Consider the following 25988-nt stretch of genomic DNA (forward strand, 5'->3'; position numbering starts at 1 on the left):
TGGTACCTGATCTGTGACAAGGCCTCAGCCTGCATGGTACCTGCTCTAGCGGGTGAGACACTCTTTCTACATTTGTGCAGTTCGAAGTAATGTTTGACATGTCATGCACACATTCGTTTTCACATTTATGAGAAAAAAAAATCTATATAAACAAACAGTTACATTTTAATTTACCGTTTTGTCTTTCCTGTGATGATCCTCTAACTAGATTATCCTCACTGAGCTGCCATCCTTCTGTTGTCTCGAAACAGTGGGAGGTCAGATGGCTGAGCGGTTAGGGAGTCGAGCTCTTAATCAGAAGGTTGTTGGTTCGATTCCCGGCCGTGCAAAATGACGTTGTGTCCTTGGGCAAGACACTTCACCCTACTTGCCTCAGGGAGAATGTCCCTGTACTTACTGTAAGCCACTCTGGATAAGAGCGTCTGCTAAATGACTAAATGTAATGTAAACCACATCTCAAAACACAAAATTAAGGGCTGATGAATTATTATGTGACAGTGTTATGTGTGTAACGTAGTAAGAACCTTGTAGATAATGTACACTACATGAAATCTGTTAGCAGGCTCTTTTTAATCCTTGATTGAATAAAGTAACTAACTAAGAGGTCATAGTCCTCTGATTATGATCTCTCCATATTTCCTTTATTACTTTAACATGTGAGTTCTGGAATGTTGGTTGTTATTCTGGTGTCAGTTACGTCAGCAGATTACTTCAGTAAACCTTAATTTAGACACGAGTCATTCTGAGACCACAGCCTACTCTGCAGATGCGCTCAGAAATACAAAAAAAGATTTGACAGTATTTGCAGAATTTGACACTTGATAAAACTTGTGTTATTATAGTGATAGTCACCAGCAGAGGGCAAAAGGACCTTCAGACCTAATCCAAATTCCTACATGGTAAACAATGGTTGCACTGAAGATGTTTGACTGGTTCAGTACAGTATTTATCCATGTCTGAACTATGTTTTATACCCCAAAATACAGTCGTATATTAACATCTGTGAAGGCACCAGCAAATAGGCACAACTGTCCAAACATCTGGCTATATGTCATGGATGTATTTCAGTCTGCTTTGCGGTGGTTAGTTCGGTGGTTAATGGAGAGTAATGTAGGTGACTCTGTACAGTTTGAATGTTCAAAATTCCTCCATAGTTCTGTGGTTACCCTTCATGGCCGGTTGCCAGGAGAGACCTGTTGTTGACGGACTTACGACTCCAGTCCTCAACACTAGAGGGCGCTCCACACTTTCTTTTTTCAGACTGGTTCCAGCTGAATACCTTTACATGGCACTCTATGGGTGAAGTATCTTTATGGGAGCAAGACTCCGTTTAACTGTGTGTAAATAACATAGATAGCGTGACACCAAAATGTCAAAAAGCTTGGCTTGAAGTTTTGAACAGCTGAGATCGAATCCCTTGTGGGCCTGGTGCATAATGAGACATGGATGACATGTGCTCATCCCATGTGGTGCAATGAGAATCATGGTAGAACAACAATCTGCTTGTCCCATTCTCTATCTATCTCTCGCTCTCTCGCTCTCTCTCTTTCTCTCTCTCCTCCCTCCATCTCTTTCTCCTCCCTCCCGCTTCTTTTTCTGTCCTTCTTTATTTCTCTATCCCTCTCTCACTCTCCCTCTTCTAATGCTTTCCCTTTCTTCTACGCATCTTCATCTTTTCTTCCCTCCCTCCCTCCCTCCCTCCCTCCCTCCCTCCCTCCCTCCCTCCCTCCCTCCCTCCCTCCCTCCCTCCCTCCCTCCCTCCCTCCCTCCCTCCCTCCCTCCCTCCCTCCCTCCCTCCCTCCCTCCCTCCCTCCCTCCCTCCCTCCCTCCCTCCCTCCCTCCCTCCCTCCCTGGAGAACAGAGCATAAAATAGAGCAGTTTGGGCTAAAACTATGTCAGTCAGTGACCCGATTCATTCTGCTGTGGTTTTCATCACACGAGTGGTTCCCCCGGTTGTGCGCTCCCCTCCTGCAGCAGCTCTGAAGGCCAGAGGGTCAGGTGTCATCTGTCTTCATTGCTGTCATTCACTCGACCACTGTAATCCATAATAGACTTAGCAGCCTTGTTCACTCATTACCAGGGATACTGCTGCAGTGCAGATAATACAGTGACCACCTCCACCACCTGGGGGCAGACTGAACCATGTCTGGGGGCAGGAAGACTGAACCATTTAATATATTCACTCTGCATACACTTTAATCCAAAGCGACATGTAAAAGTGGAAGTGAACCTGGGACTTCTTAATCTGCTGGCAAATGCTTCACAACTGAGTTATACCCATCCCAATATCCCAAATGTAATGTGTTTCTGCTTGGCGCTCAGCATTCAGAGGATACGGGTCAGACCTTCCAACAGGCCTGTAGTCAAGGTATGCTTGTACATCAAGCTGCTGCTCTACAAACAGGAGACAGGCTTTCTGGGAAATCCAGGCGCCACTTGGCAGTTATTTACCCACATCTAACCACAGACCTTTTATCTCTCTCTGTCTCTTCATTCCTCACACTTTCTCTGTCTCTCTCCCTTTCTGTCTATTTATCTTTCTCTCTATTTCGCTCTCTCTCTTTCTCTCTGTCACTCTTTTTCTCTTTCGCTCTCATCTCTTCAATCAGACCCTCAGCACTTGTAGGGTGTATAAATGTTATGTAAGGTAATTACTGCCGTTGCGTCTCTTTACATCCCTGCTCCCTTCCTAGGGAGATCAGAGTTAGAAGGCCTGACTCACAGTCCAGCACACATAATGAAGAGAGATCCACCATGAGACCACACACACACACACACACACACACACACACACATACACACTGGAGAACAAACTCCCTTTAAAACTAACCTTTATTTTTAACAACCCACATAAACCACTGTTTGGTTATGCTAATAAAGCAACAGCTGCTTCAGAAACACTTGATGCCGACATACACACTTACACTGACCAAATACTTGCTTTGCACATTTACTACACACAGAATTAAAATAACCCATATAGTATTTACAGAAACCTATCCACACACACGTTGACACACAGCTAAATAGCCACATGCCTTTCAGACCTGTGGGTCATTAACCTGAGACTGACGGTCTAATTAACGCATGTTTCTTTCCTCCTGAAAGACCTCGTTATTCTTCCCTCCATCTCACACAGGGGCTCCTCAGTGCTTTGTCTGATGCTCTCAGACCTTGTTAGGAACAATTGTCTAAGCTCCCTCTTTCTCTTTCTCTCTCTCTCTCTCCCTTTCTCTCTCTCTCTCTCTCTCTCTCTCTCTCTGTTTTCCTCTCTCCGTCGCTACCCTTCCTCCCTACCCTCTCTCTCTTACTCCATTTCTCTCTGTCACTCTCTCTCATTTCCTCCCTACCCTCTTTCTCCAATTCTCCCTGTCTCTCTCCCTTCCCTCTCTCTTTTTCTCCATTCTCTCTCTCCCTTTCTCCCTACCCTCTCTCTCCCTACTCTCCCTACTCTCTCTCTATGTTTCTCTCCCTTCCTCCCTGTCTCTCTCTCGTTTCTCTCTCCTGCTGCCTGCCGTTCTCAATGGAACATGGAAATGGGTTTCAGGAGACGTGAAGAGAGACGTAGAGAGAGACGTGAAAAGAGACGTGAAGAGAGACGTGAAGAGAGACGTAAAAAGAGATGTGAAGAGAGACGTGAAGAGAGACGTGAAGAGAGAGATGTAGAGAGAGATGTAGAGAGAGACGTAAAAAGAGACGTGAAGAGAGACGTGAAGAGAGACATGAAGAGAGAGATGTAGAGAGAGACGTGAAGAGAGACCTAGAGAGAGACGTAAAAAGAGACGTGAAGAGAGAGACGTGAAGAGAGAGACGTGAAGAGAGAGACGTGAAGAGAGAGACGTGAAGAGAGACGTAGAGAGAGATGTGAAGAGAGACGTGAAGAGAGACGTGAAGAGAGACGTGAAGAGAGACGTGAAGAGAGACGTGAAGAGAGACGTGAAGAGAGACTTAGAGAGGACGGCGGAGGGAGGCTGCTGCCTCGACAGCCCGTCCCGGGGGCATTCATAGAAAGCATATGGAGATAGAGATTTGAGGTCTGACATGTCCCACAGACGCTGACCATGTGTGTGATGTTGAGGGTGGCGATGCTGAAGAGTTGGGGGGGGGGGGGAATATGTAGAAAGAAAGAAAAAAGGAATGTTTCCTTTTTGAGCTACAAATAACAACTCTTTTCTCCGCATTGAGATGTGGAAGTTATTTGTTTTCAGCAACGGAAAGACAACAGGAAATGTTCAGGACGAGCCCGACCAACATAGTCGTAACGCCCCAGGGCTGATACTGTTATGTTTCTAAGGTCAGTCTTGGGCAGCACATTAATAACTTTGCCCTCACGCTTTGTTTTCTGGACAGCATATGCTCTGAGGGCTATTTTAGTCTGTGCTTTGGTCACCGCACAACAGCACTGAAGGGCTCTTCATCATCAGAAGGTTTCTGTCCACATAGCTGCATCTGGTCTTCCCCTTACATTTACATTTAGTCATTTAGCAGACGCTCTTATCCAGAGCGACTTACAGTAAGTACAGGGACATTCCCCCCGAGGCAATTAGGGTGAAGTGCCTTGCCCAAGGACACAACGTCATTTGACACGGCTGGGAATCGAATTGGCAACCTTCAGATTACTAGCCAGATTCCCTAACCACTTAGCCACCTGACCCCCTTCATGCCTGTGCTCCGTCAACACCTGACGAAAGGTCTTTGAAGTTAACAGAGACTGGGCTTGGCTGTGCCCCTGCTTTTAGGCTCTGAGTCCTCCAATGACAGTCGAGAGCTGCTTGGTTAGGACGTGCTGGCCAATCAGGGAATTCGTCATTTAAACATTTGAAATGTGGGCTGTGGAGTCCTGTAAAGTGGAATTAGGAGGACCTTCTGTACAACAAATACTGTAGGCCTGGGGGCTTTGTGTGTGTAAGTGTGTGTGCTCACAGGTATGTGTACTTTGTGTGTGTGTGTGTGCACACAGGTGTGCGTACTTTATGTGTGTGTGTGCACGTGTGTGTGCACACAGCTATGTGTACTTTATATGTGTGTGTGTGCACACACGTGTGTGTGTGTGTGTGCGGCCATGAGTGCGAGGGGGATGTTTGGTGTCAGTCACAGAGGGACAATCAGCAGTTTCAGCTCATTTCCTCGTTAGTATAACGCAGTGTCAGCCAGTGCTTACTGTGCATGTGGAGTGAGCACGCAACCCTTGTCCCCTCCCAGGCACTCAGCACGTACATCAGACGTCACTATCAAGGGCAAACAAATAAAGTTGTTTTGATTCAAATGGTCTCAGAACGAAATAACCTCATTTGAATCCATGTACACTGCAGACTGCACTCTCTAACCAACCAATTATATTCCACTTCCTGCAGAGAGGGATCTGCCAAGCCAGCGATGTCGTAGATGGGCCGGAGCGTTCTAATGAGAAGGTCTGGGCTTTGATGTCGATGCTGTCTTAAGAGGACGTGTTTCAAGCCTGCGTGTTCACCAGAGCAGGAAAGCCTCAGTGTGTGGCTCAATTAGGGGACAGTCCCCGAGCCTCCGTCTGTCACCCAGTCTGACTGAGTGTCTCCTCGCTGTAAGGAGTTGGACTTGGAGTAGGGGATCCCAGTCTGTCGCGCAATGATGACCTCATCCCTCCGGATAGACTGCTAATGGCCGCATTGTTTTAGGAAGTTTGGTTTAGTTCTGAATGAATACTCCCGAATACTCCCTTGTCATTGTGAGAGGCAGGAAAGATGGATGAACTCTCTCTCTCTATCTCTCTCTCTATCTCTCTCTCTCTCTCTCTCTCTCTCTCTCTCTCTCTCTCTCTCTCTGTGTTTCTGTGTGTATTTCTCTCTCTCTCTCTCTCTCTCTCTCTCTCTCTCTCTCTGTCTCTCTCTCTCTCTCTCTCTCTCTCTCTCTCTCTCTCTCTCTCTCTCTCTCTCTCTCTCTCTCTCTGTGTCTCTTGATCAGGGGACCTGCTAGCAGCACTGTGTCTTCTGGTCCCTAGACCACCAGCAGATCCATATGAGCAATGATTCATCAGGCTGGCTGATGACCTGACCCTCATGTCCTGTTCCCCAAACACCCGTCTCTTCCGCCATAGGCATTCATTATGCATGAGATTTTCATAAAAGGGCTTTTGTTGCTGGTATTACATGTAATGATCTATTGTACTCCAGGGAATTCTGCCTGTGTTATTGCAGGTGGTATTCATTTGAGCGTTCTCTCTCGCTCCTCCTCTCTCTCTTTCTCTCTATTCCTCTCTCTCGCTTTCTCTCTCTTTCTCCTCTTTCTCTGTAATAGACGTGTGTGCTTGCGTCTGTAGTAAGCCGACAGCCGCAGTGGAGCCCATCCCCTCTCCTTCCCCAAGACGCCTCTCTCTCAGGGATGAGAGGACCTGCAGCCCTGGCCCCTCCTCCCTACGCCTCTATTGGCTGAGATCAGCCACCTCCCTCCCCTACCTCATTGGTATGCAGGCAGCGCAGTACGAGTGAGGGGGGAGAGAGAGGAGAGAGAGGAGCGACAGAGAGAGAGAGAGAGAGACAGAGGAGGGAAAGACAAGAGAGAGAGAGACAGGAGAAAGAGGGGGAGAAGGAAGAGAGAAGAGAGAGAGAGAGAGAGAGAGAGAGAGAGAGAGAGAGAGAGAGAGAGAGAGAGAGAGAGAGAGAGAGAGAGAGAGAGAGAGAGAGAGAGAGAGAGAGAGAGAGAGAGAGAGAGAGAGAGAGAGAGAGAGAGAGAGAGAGAGAGAGGATGGAGAGAGAGAGAGAGAGAGGGAGGAGTCAGTCTTGTAGGGTAAAAGGATAGCAAGGAGCACAGTGAGTAAGAGCTCCTGCTGGGTCTGTTGTTTGTCGGAGCTTGTCCTTCTCCTCCACACTGGCACACAGTAGAGAGTCCTCGCCGCCACAGACTCCGCTAGCTTGTTACCTCAGTCCGCCAGCTATCTACACCCTGCGCCGCCGCTGCTGTCACGGCAACCAGGAGAGACACGGGCCACAGGGGAAGCAGACGCCGCGAGGGGCTTATCCATCCTCCGAGCACGAGGGGAAACGATCGCCCATCGTGGCGGCCACGGACGGGGGCTGACGGCGCTTGCGATTTAGGCACCAGCTCTACAACCTTACCCGGAACACACCCACCCCCCCAGACCTACCCACCCTCCCCGCCTCTCCTCGTCCGACACCCCCCTCTCGTTCCTCCTATGCCCTTGTCCTCAGTGGCTCCTCTAACCTCCCTGGCCAGTACTATGGATAGAAGCTCCCTGTTTCAGCTCATACAAGAGCAGGTGAGTTACAACGCCACCCAGCCTGCAGCGACGGCAGCTGGAGGAGGTTTCTATGGTTACCGGCTCTTGTCGGTCGTTTTTTTGGTTGTCTAGGAGAAGGGGGGGGGAGGAAGGTGTGTGTGAGTGTGTGTTTGTAACTGAGGTTAAAGGGCACAGACAGGGTACTAGACAGGGACGTGGTGATTATATATTATGGTGGATTTGAATTGTGAACAACAGTTGGGTTTATGTTTCCGATGGTAATTGTATGAATGAAATCGGTCCTGGTTTGTCTTTGTAAAAGGGGTTTGTGAGGTTATGGTCAGCTTGTGAAGGTGTGGTCATATCACAGTGCATCTCTCCGGTTCAACAGGTCAGGGTTTACAGCAGTCTCTGATTCCTGTGTTCACTGACGAGGGCAGAGAACGCAGACCTCAGGAAACACTCTCTGTGACAGTCCCTGACTTACAGACATGAACATGTTGGTCCAGATCAAACCATAACCCATCACTGACACTCCTGAACCTTGGCTGAGAAAAGCATGCTTTCACTGCATCTGTGATTTCATGTTGAGCATAATGCATGTATAGTATGTATAGAGTATGTTGGTGTGTGTGTTAACATATCAATCATTCATACTGTATCTATCCATTTATTGGCTGACTGCACCCTAGCACTGCCATGACGACGCCTTGGTCAGCAGAGGTATTGACTGATTGACAGGATAGATTGGCCAATCATTCTGTCTGTTCCAGAGGGTGGAATTGATTATCTGATGCAGGGTCTAAGGGTCACCAATGACCCATTGGTAACACATTGATCACTTTGGAAAGCAGTAGAGTAGTGTGTGTGTGTGTGTGTGTGTGTGTGTGTGTGTGTGTGTGTGTGTGTGTGTGTGTGTGTGTGTGTGTGTGTGTGTGTGTGTGTGTGTGTGTGTGTGTGTGTGTGTGTGTGTGTGTGTGTGGAGGGGGGTGTGTGTTACATGACTGACAGGGAGAATACCTCTGGGGGTTCTGTGTGAATATCAATGTTGTGAATCAGTGTGTTGAGGTCACGGCTGTGGTTTTCTAGACTTCCCACAGTACCAGTGAAGCTCTGTGAATTCTCTATGAGCTTTTCAGTGAAAGAACGTATTTGACAGCAAGGGTAGAACACCTTCACTTTTTAGATGTACCAGGCTGTCTAAGTACAGACAACCAACACAGAATCCTTCTACTATGTGGGGCTCAAAGAATGAACAGGTTCCAAGTATCCTAGCTCCACGCTGCAGTCTACCGTCTATGACTCCTAAAATGATATTTATGCCATCTTTTCAGTCACACTCTTAGAACAAGGTCATATAAGATCTTTCTGTAGATGCCAATAATGTCAGAAATAGATTTCTACATTGTCCCAGATCACTTTGAAGCAGTCAGTAGACTGCTATTGGTTTATACAGCACAGACCTCCGTCTGCGAGCCCTCCCCACCCTGTGAATGGAGTGGTAGATCTCCCATTGGACCGTATGCTGTAGACGTGCCGCAGCACTAGCGAGAGAGGGAGGAAAAGGACAGGAAAAAAGCAAAAAAAAAAGAGATAAAGTACAAGACAGGAAAAGACAATGAGGGTGAAAGAGAGAGTGACATGGAGAGTAAAGAACGGAGACAGGGTGAGAGAGAGAGAGAGAGATACTGAGGGAGAGAGAGAGAGAAGAAGAGAGAGGAGGAGGGAGAGGGAAAGAGATGGAGAAGAAACGGAAGAGTTAAGGGAGAGAAAGAGAGAGAGATATGGAGAAGAGAGAGATGGAGAGAATGCTACAGTAGCTACGAGAGCAAGTTTATTAGTCTTTGTCTGCAGGAGGTAGCAGTGCTGAGCACAGGCTATTTATGGCCCACGCAGGCACGCTGCTCACACAAACACACACAGACACACGCACACACACACACATCAACCCTCGACACACAAACACACACACACACACACACATCAACCCTCGACACACAAACACACACACACACAGACACACATCAACCCTCGAAACACAAACACACAAGCATACGCATAAGTGCTTCCTTCAGTCTGGATGTTTTCTTTGAAACAGGGCATGGGTCAAGGTTTCCCATAATCCCCTTCTCTGCTTGGCAAACACCATCGCCGGCAAGCATTTCCTGTACCTGTGTTGGATGAACACTCCCTGCAGTGAGACATACAACAAAACAAGTAATTTTTCATGTGGTGTGTTGAAAAGATGAAAGGAAATTCGGACCGCTGACCACCACAACTACTAACCATTACTACTATTCCTGCTACTGACTACTGCACTCTACTGACAAGGTTTTTTTTTCATCACACAGCTACCAGACCTGTTACAACACCGTAGCTCTGTTGGTATACTCCACCTCAAACATTAGCAGAACATCAAAAGGGATGTGGGAAGGGTGTCTCCTGTGTCTGCCAGTTCAGATGAGATCTGCTCAGCGCTGCTCAGATGTTTGCATGCAGATGTTGTTGTTGTTGTTGTTGTTGTGGTCTAGCAGCTTGCAGGGGCCACAGTTTGGTGAGGGGTCCCCGCTTGTCAGAGAACAACAGTGGCCCCCTAGGGCCTCCTGCTCTTTCCTGGCTAGCGCACACCATACTGCACTCACTCACGCAGACGTACACACACTGCTGAACCATGTACACACACAAACACGATCATACACTAAAACACACACACCACACACCACTCTTAAATTGACCCACATTTTATACCAAATAGCCACAGATGTATTACAGAGAACACAGTGTGCATATCAACACTTCATTGTTGGCACTGTTCAGACACACAGCCCCAAAACACAGCCCCATGCTGTCCTCTGCTCTACACCCTACCTGTGTCCTCTGCTCTGCACCCTACCTGTGTGTCCTCTGCTCTGCACCCTACCTGTGTCTTCTGCTCTGCACCCTACCTGTGTGTCCTCTGCTCTGCACCCTACCTGTGTCTTCTGCTCTGCACCCTACCTGTGTGTCTTCTGCTCTGCACCCTACCTGTGTGTCCTCTGCTCTGCACCCTACCTGTGTGTCTTCTGCTTCTGCACCCTACCTGTGTCCTCTGCTCTGCACCGTACCTCCTCACCTGTGCAGTGCATGCACACCAACTGCCACATCCATTTTAAGGAAGTGAGCCAGGTGGCTGAGTGGTTAGGGAATCGGGCTATTAATCAGAAGGTTGCCGGTTCGATTATTGGCTGTGAAAAATGACGTTGTGTCTTTGGGCAAGGCACTTCACCCACTTGCGGGGGAATGTCCCTGTACTTACTGTAAGTCACTCTGGATAAGAGCGTCTGCAAAATGTAAATGTAATATGCACTGCATGTGGACTACAAACCTGCCTGTGTGTTAACACACTGCATTTTCTTTTGAATGTATGGCCCAGAAGTGCTTTCCTGCAGGTCAGGGTCTACTCACAGACCCCCATCGTGGTGCAGTGCTTTGTGCTCTGTAAGGCCTGGTCTGGGGTCAGTCTCAGTGGCTGAGGGTAATGGAGGTCTCAGGGTTAATGTTGTGATCATTCCCCTGCAGTCAGCATCGCCGCACCCTCCTCCTCCACCTCCATCCCCTACTCCTCCCTTTGCGCTGTTTAACCCTTCCGTTTATGACTACCCGCCACCCTCTTGTTATGATCCTCCCCCTCCTCCCCCTCCCCCACCCTGTCGCCCTCTCGCTCATTCCTGATGGTCAAGACATCACGTCTCATCTCTCTCTGATTTCCTTTTTTATTGGCGTTTACATCCCTTTCTTCTCTCATTCATTTCTCATCTCGGTCTCTCTCCTTCCCTGCATCTGTGTCTGCACCTCCCCTCCCCCCCCCCACACATGCTCGTTCCGTCCTTACAGCATCTCCTCTCTCCCCGAAATCTTCCTCTCCCCCCTCTCTGTTCATCCATCTCTACTTTCTTTGTCTCCTTCCTTCTCTTTTTGAGCACCAGGCCTCGTCAAAAGGAAATTCTTAAAAAAGAAAAAAAAAGAAAAGAAAAAAAGAGGCTGTGACACACTCAAGCGGGCGACCGGTAACCATGGCAACGGTGCGGCTTGTCAACGCGTCATCGCCATCCTTTCTGTGTTGGATCACTTCAATCACAGGTCCCTCTCTCCATTCCTCTGGCCCTCTCCTTTTTTCTATCCCTCTCTCCCTCTCTCTCTCTCTCTCTCTCTCTCTCTCTCTCCCTCTCCCTCTCTCTCTCTCTCTCTCCCTCTCCCTCTCCCTCTCCCTCTCCCTCTCCCTCTCTGTCCCTCTCTCCCTCTCCCTCTCCCTCTCCCTCTCCCTCTCCCTCTCCCTCTCCCTCTCCCTCTCCCTCTCCCTCTCCCTCTCCCTCTCTCCCCTCTCTCTCTCTCGCTCTCTCGCTCTCTCTCCCCCTCTCCCTCTCCCTCTCCCTCCTCCTCTCCCTCTCCCTCTCTCCCTCTCTCCCCTCTCCTCTCTCTCTCTCTCTCTCCTCTCTCTCTCTCTCTCTCGAACAGTCATGATCCCTATCACCCTGAACAAGCAAAATCAGGCTAATCCAGCATTGCACGTTTACATGGCTGTCTCATCCATAGTCTTTCTTCATTGATAATCTGGGAACTGCTCTCCAGGTCACGTATTCACAGAAAACTTTTTTTACCATCACGTTGCGTAATAAGCATTAATAATGTTAAGCAAACAGACAAATGGATTCTTCTGTGTATGCGTGGCTCAGTGTGTACATTGGACCCAGTGTGCGTGTATGTGTGTAAGCGTCTCAGTACAAGGAAGAACATGCACAAGTGTGCCTGTGTGTGTGCGCGTGTGTGTGTGCATGTGTGAGTGTGTGTGTGTGAGAGAGACTATCAGCCCCATGTCTGGTGCATCAGTAGGGCCGTGTTGACATATGGGTGCAGACAGTAATCAGCTGTCCTTCGCCAGCCCCTGTGTTCCCCTGTCAACTCTCACTATCTGATCTATCTCCACTCACAGCCCTGGAGAGAGTTGCAGAGTTACAGCCTCCTGACTGACCAAGGACCAGAGTAGTGGCTCTGGAGATGAGAGGAACTTCTGTCTGTGTGTGTGTGTGTGTGCAGTTCTGTTTAACCACCCTGGTTAGGGTTAGGCTTACATTACATTTACATTTAGTCATTTAGCAGACGCTCTTATCCAGAGTGACTTACATTAAGTACAGGGACATTCCCCCCGAGGCAAGTAGGGTGAAGTGCCTTGCCCAAGGACACAACGTCATTTTGCACGGCCGGGAATCGAACTGGCAACATTTCTGATTACTAGCCCACTTCCCTAACCGCTCAGCCGCCTGACTCCCTTAGGGTTCACGTTTTTGGGTTAAAAATATTTAAATGGGTTGAGGGTTAGATTTGGGGTTAGGATTTTTTGGGGGAATGACACTGGATTCTGAGTCCCCACAAGGATAGCTGTACACAACATGTGTGTGTTTGCACGCAAATGTGTCCCCCATTTATTCCACAACTCATTCCAATCCTTTGTCTTTCCCTCTGTCACTCCACTCTACCCATTCCGGTTTAACTGTCCCCTCATTTCTCTCTTCCATTGTCTTCTCATTCCCTCTCTCTGCATCCTTTCTTGTGCTATTTCACCCCCCCCCCCCCCCCCCCCCCCCCGCTCCTCCTTATCGTCCTGGCCCTGCGCTCTGCTGGTGCAATCACTGTGGCCATATCATCACCCAGTTTTTTCAGGGCCTCAGGGAGATTGGGCTGGGTTTAAACAAACCGCCATGGAAACACACTGTAAGGGGATTAAATCAAAATAGATATGGTCCTCCTCCCTCTCTCTCTCTTTTCTGTGGTTCATATTCATACACGCGTTAGCTCCAGTCGCATTTTAGGAAGCTGATTCCAGCTGCAGGCTGTAAGACCAAGCCAGCAAGGGGCCTCACATTCAGCAAAGATTACAGTGTGTGTGTGTGTGTGTGTGTGTGTGTGTGTGCGTGCGTGCGTGTGTGTGTGTGAAAGAGATGACTAAGAGGGAGAGAGATTGTCCAGATTATGGATTTGTGAGTGTGTTTGTGTGTGTTTGTGTGTAAAAGAAAGAAAGAACAGGGAAGAAAGTATCCGTTTTCACTGATAGTCACTGAGAACACAATGCCCTGCGACTGCCACATAGCTCACCAGTAATATAGGAAGAAAGATAAAAACTGAATTGATAATAAAAATGAGTGAATTTAAAGATTAATTTACATAAATTGACCATGTGTTGGGTAAAAAGATTTTTGACTCTAAAAACGGAAACGCATCCAGACTATCTGTCATTTGGGAGCCTAATCAAAGCTAACCCTTTAGTATCCCTATAGACTGACTGGTTCTATGCCCCAGGTTAATACATAGATAACAGGAGACTGCCAACGATTGAGGAGTAGATTAAATGGAATTAAAGTTCTGCCTGTGTTCGATTAAACGGCATTAAAGCACTTTTGAAATCTGTAAAAGAGAGGAAGAAAGCGAGATCTCTGAGATGCACACACACACACAGTGTGTGTGAGTATGTTTGTGCGTTTCATGTCTGTAATTAAATTACATTAATGAGAAAAACACTGCCATATTAGGATGTAGAAAAAACGGTCTCTTCGAATTCTCATCATTGAGTGATTCCAGAGTGATGCAAGAGCTGAAAGACTGGTCCCCGTAGCGACAAGCCTATGTTGGTTTAGTCTCAGAGTCCTAATTAGACGACATTCGTTTTAGCCTTAGCATTAGCCTTAACGTTCTCCCTTAGCTTTAGCCTTAGCATTAGCTTTGGCCTTGGCATTAGCCTTAACGTTCTCCCTGAGCTTTAGCCTTAGCATTAGCTTTGGCCTTAGCATTAGCAGAAGCATAGTAAAGGGAGCAAGGGAGGGAGTATTCTTCCCTTGTGGGCTCTAAATGCAGAGTTTTTCCTCAGGCACTAGTCTCACACAAACACGATTTTGTTTCTCTTAGGATGAACTCTGCTTTCATCTACTCTGTTTTAGGCTTCTCTATTCTCCTCTCCCCTCTCCTCCTCTCCCCTCTCCTCCTCTCCTCCTTTCCTCTCCTTTCAATGTGGAAAAAAGTTTCGAAAGGTTGAAAGAAAAATAATTTAACAGTGTAAGTCCTCTCCTTTCAACGTGTTTTTTTTTCGAAAGGTAGAATCTTTTTTTCTCGAAAAACAGTCCTTTCCTTTTACTGTATGAAAAAAAGTTTGGAACGAAAAAAAGTATGGAATGTTTGAAAGAAAAAGAAAAAATAAAAAGTTTAGATAGGTAGATTTTTTTTAAGTCCACTCCTTTCAGAAAAACGTATAAAGAATGTGTCTAAACAAAAGTTTGCATCATTGATGAGTACTTCATGAGGACTCTAGCCTACTGTACTCTATTTTACTCTGCTGATTTCATCTACTCTGTTTAGGCTTCTCTGTTCTCCTCTCCCAGATTTTTTTTTTCGAAAAAGGTCCTCTCATCGTCTTTCACTGTGGCAAAAAATTTCCGTTTTTTTTGTAGATATGTGGATATCAATACACCAAACTGGAAAGGAGAGGAAAAAAATTTGATAGGCTGGTGTCCAATAAAAAATATAGACTATAACACTCTCCCCACCTTCAAATTCCATCGCTCTATTAGGTCTATATGGCTCAGCAACCACCCACCCACACACACACACCCACACACAAATGCGGTACACACGCCCTGTCCTTTATGGTCCCTTTTTAAACGAGCACTATTTCAGACAGCTAAACTTCGGCATTTTTATGGTCTATCCTGCTTGAATCAATTACAGGGAGCCAGTGGCATGCAGGCCTCAGCGGTAATAACCCATAAGGCTGTGGGGTTTGGAGCGAGAGTGGTGATTAATAACAGCCGTGATTGGGGGCAGAAAATATGGTTTGTGATGAACTTGGACTCAACCAGTGACTTTGATTAGGAAATTAGCATAACAATTGACTGAAGAAAACGCATTTTCTTCTTTCAATAGAAATATAATAATTTTTATGTTATTGTGTTATTTGTGTCTTTTATTATTAATTTATTTGACATATTTGGTGCAGTGGACTAATACAGGTCAGGGTGTAGCTATTTTGTAGCTATTTTGTTTTCTCTTTCAGGTCTAACAATACGTACTGCTCTCACATGGTTTTAAGGCAGGTTTTTGTGCTCTCATTGGCGTTCCAGTGACAGTATTGCTTAATTAATCCTGGAGCGATCGACTGGCTCTCCCGTTGGCTGGGCCTCTCCCCATTGTCCTCATCAGCCCAGCGTGTCCCTGGTGTACCTGTGCTGGCAGAGACTCCCGGTCTGTCTGAGTGCTGGCTGGGTACTGATGCCATCGCTAGGAGAAGGCCTTTCTGTTGCTCTGCAGGGCCGTGCTACATCACTCACCTCATGCATCTGTGGCGCTGGCTGGAGAACTGACTGTGAACATGAAGAAAACCCCGTTTGTGGCGTTTAAATGAGGGAGTCAGGTGGCTGAGCGGTGAGGGAATCAGGCTAGTAATCCGAAGGTTGCCAGTTCGATTCCCGGTCATGTCAACTGACGTTGTGTCCTTGGGCAAGGCACTTCACCCTACTTGCCTCGGGGGAATGTCCCTGTACTTACTGTAAGTCGCTCTGGATAAGAGCGTCTGCTAAATGTAAATGTAAATACGTTAAAGTTTTGTTGTTGTTTTTCGTCAGCTGGACCCAGAGAACACCGGTTTCATCGCAGTGGAGAACTTCACCAGCCTGGTGGAGCATCATGAGCTGCAACTGGACCCATCCAAGCTGGACATGCTGTTCGCCCTGGTCCACAGCAACGAGGATGGGCAGGTTTGCTACCAGGAGCTTATCGAGCTGGTGAGTGGCTGGGAGGACACACACACAGACACACACACGGACAAACACACACACATATTCTCTAAGTCTGCACACTGTATTAAGACAGGCATACACAACCAGACTAACACACACAAGGACACAATACATTTTTTCAGGTACACACTCTACATTGTGATTTACGTGACATGCCATAGAAAGCTTTCAGAAAGGTTAAAGAATTGATTGTGCTTCTCGAGCACAGAGACTGCCAGGTTGATAATGGCCACATTGACTAGAAGTCTTTACTCCTACGAAGGCAGGATCAATCCGTCCAATGAAATGCAATGGTAAACAGTCTTGCACACACACACACAAGCATAATAGACCGTTATTTTGTTGCAATCGTGCAGCATGATTTTGCCTCTGTATTTGTTGTTTTTGTGTTGGAGTGAGCGAGTGTGAAAGAGAGTGAGATTGAAATGGTTGGAGAGAGAATCAGAGAGAGAGAGAAAGTGAATAAGAAAGAGATGGAGGCAGGATGAGAGAGACTTGCTGTTGCTGAAGTGAAATTTGTCAATCAAGCTTGAAAAGGCAACTTCCTTCCACTCAAGTCCTGCTACACGTACTTGTCTTGTTGAGCTGTACGGTGTGTTATAAAGGAGAGAGAGAGAGGGATCGTGGGCAGCTAATATCTACCAGAGTAGACAGTGTTGCTCGCAGCATACGGGTGTAAGCAGCATGATTAATTCAACGCAATGCAATTCCTGGCATATTTTCACTTCCTTAAGCTGATTTCTGCTCCCTCTCCCTCCCTCTGTTCTCCTCGCGGTTTGTAATGAAAGCTGTTCGATTTGGAACCCTTCCAATAGTTCAGGTCTTTGCCTGAGAGAGGAAGAGAAACAGAGGGAGAGACTGCATCAAGAATCTTGACGAACTGCCACGTCCGGGCCCACATTCTTTCATTCCGTCCAACTTCAAGCCTCAACCTCTGTTTTACCCCTACATATTTCTCTTCTTCAGTTATCGTCTCTCTTCCCTTGAACTCTCGTCTGATCCTGCCACCCTCGCTCCATCCCGCACCAAAGCTCGTGATGTGATCCTGGCCAGGTTCAGGAAGCCTCCGAGAGACAATTATAACGTTCTCCATCAGCCAAAATGCAAATGGATTTCGATCAGCACTGGTAGTAGCTCACAGTGATCTGAGGTCATTCCCGAACGCCCCTCCTCGCAGAGCTATTGACCCTCTGCTTTGATTGGTAAAGATTTGTCTAAAACGCATGTGCAGCACACACAGGCACACACACACAGGCACACACACTAATGTGTGCACATGTTCATTGTCCATAAATGAGTTATTTAAGGCTGTCTTGGAGGTAGCACATCCTCCAGCCAGGAGAGAGTGGGTCTGTACTTCACTGCACATGCTCTTGTCTGTATGCAAATGTAGCATGACATTTTTAACCAGGTCACCACCAAGCTAAAATCCCTCTGGTCTCCCCTTCTCTTCTGATACTCTCACGGCTCACTTTCTTATTTCTTCTCTTCTTTACATTTAGTCATTTAGCAAACGCTCTTACAGCAAGTACAGGGACATTCCCCCAGAGGCAAGTAGGGTGAAGTGCCTTGCCCAAGGACACAACGTCATTTTTCACGGCCGGGAATCGAACTGGCAACCTTCAGATTACTAGCCTGATTCCCTAACCGCTCAGCCACCTGACTCCCATTACCCCAATACCCTTTCTCTCCTCTTTTCCCTCTCTCTTCAGGGATGCACCGGGCTTACCAGTGTGAGACGAATATCAGTGGTATTTCTTGTTTTGGAGTTGGAAGTGCTGCCATTATAATGTCTCTGGTGTGTACAGAGTGGCATCTGGCCTGAGTTAAGATCTGGCCTGAGAGATGGAGCACCATAGTCTGGGGAGAAGGATGACAGTGTTGGACAGTATGTCGAACAGATTGTGTTGGTCTCCATGTTATTGTGTGGGTGTGTAGTATATGTTTATCTAAGTGTATTTTAAGTCCAAGTCCAAACACGATGCATACTGTCAAGTGTTTGTTTTTTGCAGTCCTAAATCCCTTTCAGCCCTCAGGACATTTCCACCTCAGACTCATCCGTGTGTTGAGCAGGGCCGTTAAACATCTTCAGTTGTTGTTCTTTGGGTTCTGAGAGACAACTGCATCTCCCAGCCTGAGTGGGTGTAAATGTGCTTGTGTCGAGCTGTTAGCCTACAGGTTGCATGCTGCTTGGACATGTGTGTGAGAGTGTGTAAATGTGTTTGACAAGCAGTAGGTTGTTCACGGCAGCTGATCTGAGCCAGGGAGCTCCATCCAGCCAGCCCAAGGGCTGAGCGTTAAAGACAGACCCCAAAGCTCCCAGAGGGAGCACTGTACTCTGACAGACCCGCACCCACTCACCCACACACACCCACACATACGCAAGAATGCACACACATACACACATGCAAGAATGCAAACACACACACATGCACGCACACACACACACATACATGTCAGCACACAGATGTGTATGTATTTACACACACACTTGCACGGATGTATGCACACGCAACACGTTTCTTATCTGTGAATTCGACTGAGAGCTGCTAGTTGTCAGAGTTCACGAGTGGTAGTATTCACAGCTTCAGGGAGGAGACTGGCAGCAGGGAAAACGAGGCCATGCAGACACCCAAGGAGCTGGTGTGCGTACCGTGTGAAATTACACGTATCGATTTCTTTTTAGAGACCATGTAGATGCTATCCTGTCAGCCCGCGTAAAGGAAGAACTGTGTCATTACTTCTTACCTGGCGGTGGTAATCTGGGTGATCAAACCATCGGAGCTGATCCAACATGGCAGCCGTCAATAACGTCCAAACAAGGGACCGTTGGTTTTCTCTTTACAACTTACAATCCTTCCATCAAACTTGCAAACTTTTTTCCTATCTTTTATGGATTTCAAGTCAATAGTTGATGAAATAGGGAGAAATCCTGCTCTAGAGACCTTGCATGCCCCAGTCCGGTGTAAATCCATGTGAAGAGAACCAGTGTGTGATGAGTACTCGGGGCCAGAAGCCCAGAGGAGAGTCTGCCTGCAGCCTGGAGCCAGCAGGAGCTGATGATGGAGGGTTTAGTGTCCAGGACTGAGACAGGTTATGTGGGAAATTTAGTGGCTTCGGTGCAGGTGTATTGAATAACTCCTGCTTGGACATTCTGCTAGTGTTTAGTGACTGTGGTGGATGTCTCCAAGGAGATGCTAATACACACACACTCTCCCTCACACACACACATACACACAGACATAAAACACCAACAAAAACACATACTGAAGAAATGTGTCTAACTGCAAACACACACACACACACACCTGAGCACAAACAGCACACACAAACACAGATACAGATACAACAAATCTAGGCAGCATTTCTCTTAGATGAGTTGTAGCCTCAAAGTGCTGCACTTTGCTCAAAGTGTCCTAGAGTGAAGGTTTTGGAGTTGAGCTTGTGATGATTTAAGCATGAAGGAGGCTGTGGCTAGGACCTGGGGATAGAGGTAGACTCTCATTTTAAAAAGGATTTGGGCAGCAAAGACCCGGAGTAACTGGGTCAGTGAAAATGGAAGATGCACAGTACTGAGATTCATAGTGTGTATTATTGTAGCTCTGTCTCTCTGTGTCTCTCCCTCTTTCCTCCTCAGTTTTTTCTGCCTCTCTCCATCTATCTGTATGTGCACCTCAGTGCCTTAATGATACTAAATGACTAACAAATTATTAGCAAATGGTGTGTGCATTCTTGAGATGACTGTGCCCATGATGATTTGAGGGGCAATCTTCAGACTGGTTGTAAATAATTGAATTGCAATAATTCAATGATTTAATGCCATTAATTAATCACATCGTTTAACAGAGGTCCTTTCTGAATACATGCCTGGAGGTGTGTGTGTGTGTGTGTGCGTGTGTGCATTATGCTTGTACACCATTATTCAAAAAATATCATGTCACTTGATAGAATAAAGTAGATAGCTAGATTGGGTTAGCATCAGGTCAATTATGCACAGTCCACCTTGAAAACTCCTTTAATGGCTTGTTTATCCAGCACAACTTCCTTTGTTATTATTAATTCACACTATTGAGCCGTACAGTATTGACCATGAGCAGGCACTAATTAAGCCATCACGGACTGGGCCTGGAGCCGGGAGTAGTGTGTTCTAAGACCACACACTGCTTTCAGGGGAGAGTGTGAGCACTCGCTGTTTGGAACCCACACACACACACACACACACACAGAGACACACTCACACACACACACAGAGACACACACACATAGACACATACACTGAGACACACACACACACAGAGACATACAGACACACACACACACAGAGAGACACACACACACACACAGACACACACACAGAGACACACACACGCACAGCTGTCAATTAGGTTTGTTCACGTTCCCCTCCAGGCTAAGTCTATCTTTAGATCCCTCCTTACTCTTACCCTGACTATCAATGATTCTCTGGCAGACGTGTTCCTGCTCGGGGACTTGTACTACGGTTGCTGTTATGGCATGCCAGAGGAGGCCCTGATCTGGGGATGAGATGGGATGTGATGCCAGCACGCTCTGGGTCTACCCCACCCCGCTGGGCTCCTCAGGCCTGGATGTCTGCTGTACGGTCCTTATTGTCTACCTTCCCCTCGCCGTCATATTACCACTTCAAAGGCCGCTTAATGCTCACTTAGAGGCACAGGTCGGAACAGGCGAAGCGGAATGACAAATGTGTCTAACGGCGTCTCCAGGGAGCGCTCACGAGCCCAACTCTCAGAGAGAGGGAGAGAGGGAGAGGGGGAGAGAGAGAGAGTTAGGGGGAGAGGCAGCAGGTGTTTCTCGCAGCAAACAGAGATAAAACGGGCAGAAAAAAAAAACAGTCATCGTTTAGAGAAGAACGGTGACCGTGGAGAAGCAAAAGGAAAACAAATTTGTGTTTACAGCTGTTCTCCACCCCCTTATTCACCTTCTCCTTCCTTCACTCACCTCCACTTGTGCGCACACACTCTCACACAGTGTGTATTCTCTTTCTCGCTCTGTTTTTCCCTGTCCTCTCTCCCCCATCTTCCTTTATAATACCTGCCCTCTTCTCTAATGTCCTTCCTCTATGCACTCACCCTCCCCGCTCAGCTACACGGACAGTATCATTGCATTTCCCGGTTCTGATCTCCATGCTAAAATATGCAGCGGACCAGACCCACCCCCTACAGGGCAGCAGGCCTCCTCAGCGTCACGCTGGTTATACCGCTCCATACGCACCGCGTGCCTGTGGCACGCACCGCTCATTGTTCAGCCCCGTAGCTTCCTAATGACCTAATAGCCAACTCTGTGTGTCTCGCAGCATCGCAAACCTCCCGACCAACATAACAGCTATGCTGTTCTTCCTAAATACCTATTTGTCTTTTTTTATTACTATTTTATTTCTTCACATAAAATGTACGTCCCTCCACGGCGGACCCATGTGCACGGTCGTTTGACTGGTCAAATTGATTTTTTTCGTCATCAGCGGTGTTTATTTCATTGAGCATATGTAGATATTGCGTCTGAGAATTATTTCATTATCAATCTCCCCAAGCCATGAGGCTGCACATAACTGCGCCTAATGAGTTGTGGTTGCTCTGTTTCAGCTGCTGGGTCCGGAGGGACACGAGGGTCTGCAACACAGCTGCACCACGGGCCGCCATATTGCATCTGTCTGTTGGCGTAGAATAATTTATTTGAGCTCTTTGATTACCTCATTTTTGCAGTATCTTGTGTCGTATTTCATATCCTCAGTTGAGTTCCTGGCAGGTCAACTGATCATGGACAGGTTTTCGTTAGTTAGAAATGTATTACGTTTCTAAGTTAACTCGATAGCCTACAGGATGAAAATATGTTAGGCTATACTTTTGGGACATTTCTTCTTATTGTTTAATCATTTCTGTAAATTTCTTCGTTTAATATTTTCTATTTGTATCATTGATAGAAGATAAAGATATTCTATGGATAGCGTAATATAATATCTATCTTACGAATTAGCTTCGTCAAACGCTATACACTAGTGTAGCGTCTGGGTTCATTCCTTAGCTGTCTGTATTGGTGGCACCTGCATGAGCCCTTCCCCCCTCGGCGGTTTATTAAAGAAAACATGGCGCCCGTTTTATGAAGGGAGTTGAGTCATGCTAGCCTCCAGCTGTGCTGATATACTGCTCAGTAAGCAAATCTGGAGTGTGTATGATAATAGGAACCTGTCACCTATCTCTCCCCTGAACACCCGGGTGCTCCCCTTGAAGGCAAAATCACGTTTCCCTCCAACTTGAATAGAGGAACCGTGTGTACCTGTCAAGACTGCGCTGAAATAATCCTGTCTACTTTTAGCACAGAGCACTTCAAGGGTGCTTGTGTGCCGCTGTCTTTTCCTCTGTCTTTCTCTTTGTTATGGAGAGAGCACATTTCGTAGGTTCAGGTGTGGTCTTGTTCATTTAAAACCGTGCTTTAGAAGACAGGAACACGCCTGAATCAAAGGTTTTACTCTCACAAAGCTTTGTTTCATCATTTAAAATAGCCGTTCACAACCATGACAGCGATTTGTTTGGAAATGTTTCTAATCTGTGTCTCTCCATCTGTCCTCCCCGCAGATGAGCAGCAAGCGCTCCAGCAGTTTCCGACGGGCCATCGCCAACGGCCGCCGCACGCTGCAACGAGAGATCCTATTGGACGAGACGGGTCTGGGTGTGTACAAGCGCTTTGTGCGCTACGTGGCCTATGAGATCCTGCCGTGTGAGACGGACCGACGCTGGTACTTCCACCAGAACCGTCTGTGCCCACCGCCCATCTTCATGGCCATCATCACCATCGTCCAGGTAGGAGCGAACACCACTTACCCACTCAGGGCTGGCAGGGTTCCAACACTTTGAGCGTCTTAGGCTTCCTGAGTGCTTCTGGGGCCCTGTAAGAGCCATGGTATCTCAAGTGTGTCGGAGGCACAATAACAACCTCAGCTCCAACTGTGGGCAAACTGGTGAGAGCCACTAAAATAGCCATACATATCAGAATCAGAAAGGGTTTTAATCGCCATGAAAAAAATAAAATAATTAAATACGTGGTCTAACTATACTAAAGGTACATGTATAAACCGTTCTTGATTCTTATTCTGATATATAAACAAGTCTTCAGTGTCTAGCCTGGAGCATCTGTTTGCTTAAATTCCCTTCAGTTCCTGATTAAGAACAAGAAATCCAGGTCACTGAGCTCTCCGGCCAACTAAACGGCATTAATTGGCCAATTAAACAGTAAAAGGAGAAAGTGGGCAGTGCTGCGGTCCTGCAGGACTGGAGCTGGGAGAGAGTGGGCAGCAGCTCTGCCCCCGCTGCTTCTCCACAAAGATTCCCCCCCCCCCACCGTCTCACGAGTGCTTTGGTATTCAGGAGAAAAGCCAAGTACCCTAAGTGCTCTTAAAGACTTGGGTAAAACGCCCTGAAACGGTCTGTAATGACAACAGAGGATACGATGATGGCTGTCAGCTCTCGTCGAGGTTCGAGGTGATGATGATTCATCGGGATATGAACCCGCCTAATGCTGAAGCGTGTGTGTGTGTCGTTCTGAATGGTAGCTGACTGGCAGTGCCGATGGAAGAGTCTTACTATGACATATGAGGGAGGAGGGAGGAGGGAGGAGGAGGGAGGGGGTGGGAGTGGGAGAAACATCTCACAACATTTGTAAACTGAAGAACAATTCGTTTTTTGGCAGAGACAATTTCTTGGCTTTCATGATAGCCATCCACATAATTGGAGGTTATGATAATTGTGTCAGAGCGAAAAGACGTGGGTGGGAATCGAGTATCATCTGTCTCACACACTCTACCCCTCTCTCTCTCTCTCTCTCTCTCTCTCTCTCTCTCTCTCTCTCTCTCTCTCTCTCTCTCTCTCTCTCTCTCTCACACTACCTCTCTCTCTCTATCACACACTCTACCTCTCTCTCTCTCACACACACACACACTACCCCTCTCTCTCCCACCGTCCCCCCCTCTCTCCCTCTCCCAACGTCCCCCTCTCTCTCCCACCCTCCCCCTCTCTCTCCCACCCTCCCTCTCTCTCTCCCACCATCCCTCTCTCCCTATCCCAACCTCCCCCTCTCTCTCCCACCCTCTCTCCCTCTCCAGATCATCGTGTTCATGTGCTATGGGATAATGCTTGAACAAGTGGGTCCTGCAGACCTACCAGCCAGACTTCATGAAGAGCCCCCTGGTGTACCACCCTGGCCACCGCGCCCAGGTGTGGCGTTTCTTCAGCTACATGTTCATGCACGTGGGGTGAGACACACACTGCTTTAACCTCTTCTGTGTGAGTCAGCTGACGTGCTAGGGATCGCTTCAACATTGGACTGCAGATGGTGAGGTTGCAAGTTAAACTCCTCCGCTGCAGGCCATGTAAGACCTAAATACTCACTAAAGGGCTGCGGCACACAGGCTGCTATGCAATCTTGATACAGTTTGTGCAGATGCCACGGGTTGGACAGACAAACGCTTCTTTTTCCCCCCCTCTGCCACACCACACCACACACACACCAATACATTTAGCTGTGTGACACCACACCACAGAAATTGATCTGCTGTCGACGGCTAATGGCATGTGTTAGATTGATGGCCGCCTGTAGATCTCTACTGTAGACCGATGAACAGAGTAGCAGTGATGACTTTGATGGAATCATTACGCATTATTCATTGTCATTCAATCCCGGTGCCCGCCTCTCTCTCTCCACCCTTCCCCCCCCCCCCCCTTGCCCTGCTCCCCTCTGTCCTGCCCCCCTATCCTCTGCCCCCCCCCCCCCCCCCTGTTCCTCCAGGCTGGAGCAGCTGGGCTTCAACGCTCTGCTCCAGCTGATGATCGGTGTTCCCCTGGAGATGGTCCATGGCATCCTGAGGATCAGCCTGCTCTACATGGCCGGGGTCCTGGCCGGTGAGTCACACAGCCGTCTCCGTCGTGCACTTCATGTGTACTGTGCTGTGTCTTAAATTTCCTTTGGGATTAAGTTAATTTAACAGAATTATACGGCGCTGCGCTGCGCTGTTGTAGCAGCAGTTCTGAGGGGTGTTTGTACTTTGTGGTAGTTGGTTTTTCATTAGTCATTCATTAGGTTAGTATAAGTCCAGCGTTGTGTCAGCAGTTTTGTTTGCAGTGTTTCTGGTCCAGTGATTTGCTACTGAAAGATACGTGCAGCCTAGTGTGTTTTGGAGAAGAGCTGAGCTTTGCAGGAGTACATTTACATTTAGTCATTTAGCAGACGCTCTTATCCAGAGCGACTTACAGTAAGTACAGGGACATTCCCCCCGAAGCAAGTAGGGTGAAGTGCCTTGCCCAAGGACACAACGTCATTTGGCACAGCCGGGGAATCGAACTGGCAACCTTCAGATTACTAGCCCGCTTCCCTAACCGCTCAGCCACCTGACTCCACCTGAGTATCATCATGGCGGTGTGTCAGGCCAGCGACGCCCTCGTACCTCACCTAGCGAGCCGTGTGTCCCACGCCGAGCACCAGGACGCTCTGGGCACGTCGCCGTCTGTTCTCTTCAAAAAGCTGACCTTCGCTACCAGGGCTTATTACAATGCTGTAGAATGCCCCATTCACTTGAATGAGGCTCCCCAACGTTCTGCGGACAATTATTTTTCGATAACAGACCGTTGCTATGTATAACTGACCGCTGTCAATGGAAGTGGCCTGTTTGCTTCGGATTCACGTCTTTCGTAGCACTCCGCAAGTAGTCCGGTAACTTTTCAACCCCAGCGTACTCCGTTGCTTAGCGACGTCAGCTGATTTGAAGCCTAAAGAATGTTCAACGTCTAGTTCAACGTCTTTGGTGAACTATTTCTCTGCTGATCAACACTACGAATGGTAACAAATACATTGTAGAAAGACACACTGTGTTAAGTAATTTTTGTTGGCAAGTAGCCGTGTAATAATAAATAATAAATGTTACTTTCATGCCA

At 47.5% G+C, this 25988-nt stretch overlaps 1 protein-coding gene across 1 annotated transcript in view; it reads left to right on the forward strand.

Annotated features, from left to right (window-relative positions):
• The first annotated feature begins 7213 nt into the window (after positions 1-7213).
• Positions 7214-25988, forward strand: part of rhbdl1 (rhomboid, veinlet-like 1 (Drosophila)) — a 33906-nt gene continuing 15131 nt past the window's right edge. Inside the window, 6 exon segments of the mRNA XM_067245361.1 lie at positions 7214-7252; positions 15859-16017; positions 22641-22865; positions 24164-24193; positions 24195-24313; positions 24847-24959. Coding sequence (XP_067101462.1) covers positions 7214-7252; positions 15859-16017; positions 22641-22865; positions 24164-24193; positions 24195-24313; positions 24847-24959 — 685 coding nt within the window.

This window comes from Osmerus mordax, chromosome 10, assembly GCF_038355195.1.
Source record: "Osmerus mordax isolate fOsmMor3 chromosome 10, fOsmMor3.pri, whole genome shotgun sequence".
NCBI classification, from domain to species: Eukaryota; Metazoa; Chordata; class Actinopteri; order Osmeriformes; family Osmeridae; genus Osmerus; species Osmerus mordax.